The sequence below is a fragment of the Myodes glareolus genome, chromosome 9 (assembly GCF_982192425.1).
Source record: "Myodes glareolus chromosome 9, mMyoGla1.1, whole genome shotgun sequence".
In the NCBI taxonomy this organism is placed as follows: Eukaryota; Metazoa; Chordata; class Mammalia; order Rodentia; family Cricetidae; genus Myodes; species Myodes glareolus.
This window is the reverse complement of record NC_142034.1, coordinates 55,591,623-55,600,306: the sequence shown is the minus strand read 5'-3', so window position 1 is coordinate 55,600,306 and position 8,684 is coordinate 55,591,623. Positions and strand designations below refer to the sequence as shown.

Sequence of the window (8,684 nt, the reverse complement as noted above, 5' to 3'; positions counted from 1 at the left end):
CCATCAATCCTTCTGGGATGTGAGAGCACAGTGCCAAGGTGCCATCTTGGAAAGAGAAACTACTGGTGCCTTGATCTTTTCCTCTTCCTTTATGGCTATGAGAAACACATGCCATTCCTTCGCAAATCACCCGCTCTCCAGAACTCCGTTACAATGGACAGAGACAATCGGAAACACTGGCCAAGCGCAACAACAGCGGCAATAAAGTCGAGTTCAAACAGCAATGGGACACAGCTTTTTCCATTTGCCAGTTGGGCAAAAGCTGTGAGCAGTCCATGAAGTCAAAAGCAATAAGATTCTCTCACGCGCCACTTGATGGGATTGCAGATCAGATCCATATCTGTTGAAATGTTAAATGCCTACCCCCTTTGACATCGGCACTTCTGCTTCTACTGCCTAATTAGAAGAAACCAGCAACATGTTTGACCAAACAGCCAATCACAAAGATAGTCTCTCGTGTATCCATTTTTATCCCAGCTGAAGGCCCACACTGTGCCAGACACAGTGAATGTACCCCAGGGACAGCACAGGAAAAAAGGCCGCGCTGGTTCATTGAGACAGGGTCCCCCAGGGTTTGGAATTACAGGCATGTGCCACCACTTATGATTCAGAAAATATCTTGTTTTGAAGAAGTTGGAGTGCCAGCAAAAGGAAACCAAAGCAGAACCAACGAATAACCTCACTAACAAAGGACCAAATAGAATACAGCCAAGCATCAATAAGTTCTGTGAGAAAATACTCAGTACAACTCATTAATGAAGACAAAAACAAACTCAGATACCCTTTAAGAGAGAAATAATTATGAATAAAAATATTTATTCTAAGGCTGGGCATGGAGGCACATGCCTGTAGATCTAGAAGAATAAGAAAATTCCTATGTAGAATAAGACAGGAGGATTGTGAATTCAAGACCAGCCGAGGCCACAGTGAGACCCTGTGAGATGACTCAGGGGTTGAAGGTGAGTGCTATCAATCCTGAGGGCCTGAGTTCGATCCCTGGGACCCACATGGTAAAAGGAGAGAATCAACTCTCACAAGTTCTCCCCAGACCTCCACACCCATAGCATGGTACGTGTGCATACATGCATACAAAAATGAATTTAAGTAGATATACATAAATATCTATGGATACATAGCTTTCCATTATGTGAGATATTATGCATCTTTTTTTAAAAATGACATAGTTCCATGTGGACTAGCAAGGTGAATTCTCCAGGACATAAATTGAAATCTAAATAGAAATTGTACAAATTGTAAAAAGTTGTAATGTATTAGGTTTTTAAAAGCACTGAATGATATATATGCACATGTATATAGGAAAATGAGAGTTCCAGAAGTAACCAAGCAGATGAATAACTGTGATCATTTCTAGGCAGGAGATTAGAACATGAAGGGAACAGCCAAGAGAATTTTTGCTTTTTTTCTGTATGATTTGAATTTTTTATGAGCCTGTTTCTGTAAATGCCTCACATATTAAAAAGGAACAAAATAGCTGTTACAGAACACAGAAAATGATGGAACGCTTCCCAATTCAATTTACAAAACCAGCATAACCCTGACATCGAAACCCTTCAATGTTAGTGCAAATAAAGACAGCTAGAGATTGATTTCAGTTATGAATATGGATGGAAAATTCCTATGTAGAACACTAGCAAATGGAATCCAGCAGTATATAAAAGTCATGACTAAGCAGGCTTCGTTCCAGAATCACAAGGATGAATGAATATCAGGAAATCTAGTAACACAATTTATCAAGACAATCTGTACAGTGCTTGGACCCGGTCAACAGGGCTCTCTCGCCCTCACCCCAGCCCTGCCTTCTTGCCACCCACAAATGATAAATCCTGGATCCCATGGAACTGGTCTATCTGGAATTTTTCTTCCCTTTAGACTATCCTTCCCCATGTGGGGCCCCCAGATTGCCTGTCTAACTTCCCCCAAGTCCATTTCCAAGATGGGATCTTATGTCAGAGTGTACACAGCCCTAGACCTATGAGAGGGCCAAGGCAGGGCTGTCTGGGGAAGAATGAGGAAGGTATGAGGTAGGATGCCTCTAGATATGAACAACAGCCCCTTGGGAGATGATGGAGGTAGGGATAGGAAAGAAATGTTGTCCTGTGGTTGGGTTTCTGAGCCGCCCATTCTAATCTCACATGATAGTGTAAGAAGCAGAAGAATCTCTAATCTGTACCTGGTATTCGAGGTTGTTATGCAGGTAACTAGGTAGATAGGTATCTTAGTCATGTGAAGAGACACCATGACCAAGGCAACTTATAAAAGGAAGCATTTACTTGGGGGCTTGCTTACAGTTTCAGAGAACTAGTCCATTGTCATCATGGTGAGCATCATAGAATCAGGTGGGGTTCAGGAACAGTAGCTGAGAGTTTATGTCTGATCTGTTGGCAGCAAGCAGAGAAACAGAGAGTAGAACTGGGCCTGGCATGGGCTTTTAGAACCTCAAGCCTGAACCCATTGACATATCTCCTCCAACAAGTCCATATCCACTTCATCAAGGCCACAACTCCTAATCCTTCCCAAATAGTTCCACTAACTGGCTACCTTCAAACATGAGCCTGTGGGGGCCATTCTCGTCCAAACCACCTCAGTAGGTGATGAGGTTGTAGCTCCAGTTAGATACTTTGGCTTCCAACTTCTAGGTACTTAGAAAGAGAGCAGGGTAGATTCCACTCGTACTCTTGGCCCAGAAATCAAAGCTCCGAAGAGCAGCCCAGTAAGATTAGAACTCAAGAAAAAGGAGTGATGCCCAAAACAGGAAAAGACCTTAAAAAGAAGAGAAATGAATGCATGTGGAAAGATGGAAAAGGAGATGATCCAAAACTACTGCACTCGGGACTTAAGACCCGAGTCTTAACAATGTCCTCTTTTATAAGGTAAAATATCAAAAGGAGACAGTAGAGATGACAGGCATGGTGGCTCATGCGCAGTGTGTGTTGCGCATGCATGTGAGCATGTGGATTGTGTGCCCATGCATGTGCACACAGAGGCCAGTATCATCCTCTATCACTGTCCATCTTATTGTCTTAAGAAAGAGTCTCTCCCTGGGTAACAGTGGTGGCGCATGCTTTCAATCCCAGCACTCTGGAGGCAGAGGCAGGTGGATCTCTATGAGTTCGAGGCCAGCCTGGTCTACAGAGGGAGTTCCAGGACAGACTCCAAAACTACAGAAAGAAACCCTGTCTTGTAAAACCAAACATAGATACATAGATAGATAGGTGGGCAGATGGACAAACAGATGGATGGATGGATAGACAGATAATAGATAGATGATAGATAGATAGATAGGCAGGCAGACAGATAGACAGACAGACAGACAGATAGATAGATAAAAAGAAAAAGATTCTCACTGAACCAGAAGATCCTTTACCTAGGCTAGCAAGTTTCCAGGATCCACCTGTCTCTGCCCTCCGGTGCTGGAGTTACAGGCACACAAAGCCACGCCTAATTCTTTACACGGGTGCCAGGGTTTCAAACTCAGGTCCTCAAACATGGCACAGCAAATGTTTTTACCCTCTGAGTCATCTCCCTAGCCCCTCCCCCAGGAACTTTTTAATCATTAAATGTAGCTACCAAAACAGGCCCTTAACAGTAGAGAACTGTACAGTTGGCATTCTTTTCCAGGGGACATCCATTTAGATCTTGAATTGAAAATAGATGAGGCATTAGAATGAGGCAAAAATAAATAAACCACCCATGGGTCTTGAAGGGCAATGCCCACCATCTCCATCCCTGAGTCAGAGCAGGAAAAGTTACCTGGAGTATAGTTAACAGCTCAGCAGGGCCCTAGCACGGGATCTGCACGAAGCCATCTTCCCTTCCTCACAGCCATTGTGTCCCTGCTCAAGGCTCACAGTCATAGCCTGGGATGGAAGCAGATGCCAGTGACTGCATTTGCTTGAAATTACCAGATGCTGATCAAAGACCATTCAGAAGAATTGAGTATTTCAGCCCAGTGTGATGGTGCACGCCAGTCATCCTAGTCCTGGGGAGGCTGAGGCGGGAGGGCTGAGAATTTGTGGGCAGTTTAGGCCACAAAGAAAAATCCTGTTCCCTAAAACCAAACCAAAACAAACCCTGAAATTTTGAAATATCACTCTCAAAAAGCAATATAAATGTCCCCAAATGAGGATCCTACATAGCAGATTTCCACATGAATTCACGGTATGTGATAGAGTAATTATTTTAGAAGACTCTCTGGCTTATTTATTTTAAGTTTGCCCAGCTTTCTTGAAGGATAGTTGACAATAAGATATTTGGGTTTATGGTAAGCGACTTGATGCTTTGTTTTCTCTTTTTTCTCCCCCATAAATTTTTTATTGATACTTTGTGAATTTCACATCATGCACCCCAATTTCTTTTTTTTTTTACACCCTCTCATCCAGGTCCTTTATTTCGAGTAGAATTATCCAGAAGAGACCATCTCCCCCAAACCCCAAAGTACACACTCTCAGTCTAGCCGCTGAACCACTCACTGTCCATGGAGTTTCTCTGTCCTGCATCCAAAGGCCCCCTCAGGTGGATGTGTCCATCTCAGGGATCTCAGTGGACACCTCTGTGGGCACGCCCAGGCGCTGGGGGGGGCACATAGGAGCCCATGCCCGCTGCCCTCTCAGCCTCTTCCTGACTGTAGGGTTCGATGCTCAGCTGCTTCAGCCTCTTCTTGTGGTCTTTGGATCGGAAGTGGGTCTTCAGGTTGGCAGAATCGATGAAATACCTCGCGCAGGCCAGACAGCGATGCAGGCCGCCCCCTGGCAGGTCCGGGTCGGGCTCGGCGTCCAGCTCCGGCTTGGCCCGCGAGAGGCTCTGCGGCCGCAGCTCGCGGTGAATCTCATCCAGGTCCGGTCGCCGCTTCTTGGCCTTCATCTGGCGGGCTAAGGAATGTGCTCGATGCGCGCCGGTCCGGCGGGAGCGACCCATGATCAGTGACACCAAGGCTGAGGAGCAGGGTAGTACGGAAAGACTCCGCACCCCAATTTCTGAGTCCTTCCATATTCACCCTCTGCCCTTGTAACCTACCCCCAAGAGAATATAGAAAATAAAAATTAAGGGTTGGGCTGGTGGTGGCGCATGCCTTTAATCCCAGCACTCAGTAGACAGAGGCATGTGAACCTCTGTGAGTTTGAAGCCAGCCTGGTCTACAAAGCAAGTTCCAGAAGGAAAAAAAAAAAAGGCTTGCCATGGAAGCTCTGGGAGTATCACAGTGTGTCAAGCAATAGATCCTTTTGTCCAAACAGCTTTCCTTGCAAATGTTCATTGAAATGAGTCATTCGTCTGGTTTGAGGTCTCTAGCTTCTGCTACACTATCAATAGTGGATTCTCACCAGGACTCCTCTTAGATATCCCTAGTCATGGAGATCCTGCAGTTTTGGTTCTATAGAACCGGCCCCTTCAAATGCTCCAGCGCTCATAGAAGGGGTAGTTGTTGGTGTGGGCCAGCTCAAAGCTCTGAATCTGGGCCTGGGTGGTAGCTGAGTTGGTCAGCAAACCAGCTGTCCCACACTGACCAAGCAACGGGAAGTTTTGCCATCTTAAAAAAAAAAAAAAAAGAGGAGGAGGGAGGGAAGTAGGAAGGAAAGAGTGAACGAACAAATGAACAAACAAACAAATGAGCCATGGGGCTAAACAGCTCAGCAGTTTAGGGCACTTGTTGCTCTTACAGAAGACCAGGGCTCAATTTCCATAGTAGCTCACAACCATCTGTAACTCCACTCCCAGGGTAACCCATGCCCTCCTCCGACCTGCCTGGGCACCAGAAAAGTACATGGCACACAGGCTTATGTGCAAGCAAAACACTCACACAAATAAAATAAAACTAAAAAAAAAAATAGTAGAATCACTTTATTGTTGTGAGCAAATAAAAAATCACACAGCTAGACAAGAGCAGCCGTTCAAGTACCAAATGCTGTTCTTTTCACTGCGTCTCTATAAGGCTATACGGGCCATCCTGATGAAGCCATGGCTATCCTGATGAAACCATGGTCATCCTGATAAAGCAATGGCCATCCTGATGAAGCCGTGGTCATTCTGATGATGGAACCACGGCCATCCTGAAATTGAAATCATGGCTCTTTGCTTAGGGTATTGACCCTTTCGATTTTGAGTGCATTCTTTATGCACAAAAGAGAAAAGCAATCAGCTTTCTACCTCCTCTCGTGGCCCTTCTCCTCTTGCCTGCTTTCCATCCTTCAGTATCGCCTGAGGTTACTCTTTCTTGGACGCCTTTCTAAATGCTGTATACCATTCCCCCGCCTACAGTTGTTTGCCCACACACATGTATGTATCGACTAGATGTTTTATATATGTATATACTGTCAAGTGTTTGCCATAATCGTGCTAATGGATATACCCTCGCCTCAGACTCTTACCAGGTTTTCCTTGTGTGGGTGTGATGAGAACATTTAAGATCTATTCTCTTGGGCTGAAAAATGACTCATCAGATAAAGAGACCCAACTGCCCAAAGCCGTCCTCTGACCTCCATGTGTGCTCCATGGCTCTGCGCCCCGCCCAACACGAGAGGAGCTTCAAGTTCAGGGAGCGACCCTTTCTTAAGGCAATAGGGTGGAGGTTGGTAGAGGAAAACACTTAGCCTTGGTATGCGCATACATGGGCGAACATTCTGCACACTCACACGCATGCACAATACACACTACCCCTTTCTCTGAAATCTTATTTTCACTTCCGGTCAATCTATAGTAGTTCCATGTATTTCTGGGGTCCAGTGCCGGGTTTCAATGTGTAGGTACAGCTGCTTCCGTAGAGTGACTGCTTCCGAGGATTTGGTGTGTGCATCACATTTCTGTGCACGGAGAGCATCCAGAAGCCTCTCCATAAGGCGACTTTGAAGTATTCAATAAATTACTGTCAGCCATTGTTGTCCCACTGTAGTGTCCTCCCTGGAGGACAGCATTCCCCACAATGACCCTTTCTCCTCTGGAACGAATGGATCTTTTGTAGGGAGGCACTTGGAGACTGCAAACAGCTGGCTCTTTATTGAAATTTTAATTTACTCATTTTTAAATTTATAGCCTCAGAGTTTCCTGTTTTATTACCATGTAACTTCTTATACTTTGGAGGGGACTTGTGTAAATGTGTTAAGTATTGGAACTGATTTTTAAAAAATTAGTGTGTGTGTGTGTGTGTGTGTGTGTGTGTGTGTTTGGTGTTTCGGTATGAATGGAGGGACACTTGCACCACACACACACTTGTGTATGAAGGTCTGGAGTCAACTTGAAGGAGTCAGCTCTCTCTTCCACCATGTGGCCCCTAGGGATCAAACCCAGGTTGGCAGGCTTGGTAGCAAGCACCTTCGCTCATTACCCCATCTCACTGGTCCTAAGATAAAATTTAAAGGGCAAGCACCTGACCTGTAAATCCTCCACTGAGTGCAGACCTTCAGTGAACTCATCTCCCTTCTCCTTTGTTAAAGCTCAGACACACATCACTGAGGTTCCTGGGGTGTGTGTCTGGAGGTGGGGCTGGAGGTGCAAAGGTGGAGTGTTATCAGTCCTGGTGGGAATGGGAGTTGGGGGACATTTCCCCAAAAGGAAACTAGTGACCATTTCCCCCATGGAAATATCTTTAGCAGGGCAGTGGTGGCACAGGCCTTTAACGCCATCACCAGGGAGGAAGAGGCAGAAGAATCTCTGTGAATTGGAGGCCAACCGGGTCTACAGTGCTAGTTTCAAGACAGCCAGAGAAACCGTCTTGAAAAGCCACAGAAAGAGACTGGTGTTGGCACATGGATTTCTTGGCATGGAAATAGGTACCATCAAGTAAAGGCACAAACCTTCCAACCCCCTCGATGATCAGTGGGAAGGGAGATCCCGCCTCCTTGTATTTACAAGTCAGAAGATTGAGACCAAGAAGAGATGGGCAAGTGTGTCCCCTGCTGAGGGGGCTATTAGAGGGCAGAGGATCAATCCTGACAACTTCTCCCAGAATGATAATAATAATAATAATGCTACAGAGAGAAGAGCTGAGCTGGCTAGAAGGTCTTCCCAGAGGTAGTCGCCCACCTGGGTTGGGGTGCTAGAAGTAGTACGGGTGGGGAGACATAGCTAGCCACCGCAGAACCCTTTGGAGCTCCATTTTTAAAATTCAGGGAGTATCTGCCACATTACACGAATTTTGTCTAATTTCCCTCGTTCTCTTTTGCTCCCCCCGGGTTTTCTCTCTCTACTCCTCAGCTCCAAATCTACAGAGTCTGCTTATCATTCTTGTATGTGCGGGCTATTTTCGGAAACGTTTGTGTGTTGGCAGCTGTCCCTGATCTGACCAGAACACACCTCCACAGACAGACACATTCTGCAGATTTCTAACAAAGCAAATATGTTGGTTTTGGCACAGATTTGCTCCAACATATCAGACTATATTGCTTGGTTGACTAGGAGAAAATATGCAGGGAAAACACATTTTATGACTTTAATTGTTATTATAGGTGCTTTCAGAAAATAAATCTGGGACCTGTAATATATTTAAGTGAAAGAACTCACATCTGGTTCCGATTAGCTCTGGAGTCTGTTGGCTGACTTAGCACGGGAACCTTTTCTGGAAGTCAAATCTGTCTGGGGATTTTGTTTTCACCCCAAGAGGCACAGTAGAGACCTTGTTCCTACACAAAGGCATTAACTGTTAGTGTGACCCCCTCGCGAACATGGCAATGCTA

General features: G+C 45.5%; 1 protein-coding gene across 1 annotated transcript; it reads right to left on the bottom strand.

Annotated features, from left to right (window-relative positions):
* Nucleotides 1-4,390: 4,390 nt before the first annotated feature.
* LOC148120922 (zinc finger protein 593-like) lies at nucleotides 4,391-4,975 on the bottom strand. The gene is given in 2 exon segments (XM_087909583.1): nucleotides 4,391-4,598; nucleotides 4,600-4,975. Coding segments are annotated over 2 exon segments (405 nt in total). The 5' UTR covers nucleotides 4,936-4,975; the 3' UTR covers nucleotides 4,391-4,529.
* Nucleotides 4,976-8,684: the final 3,709 nt, after the last annotated feature.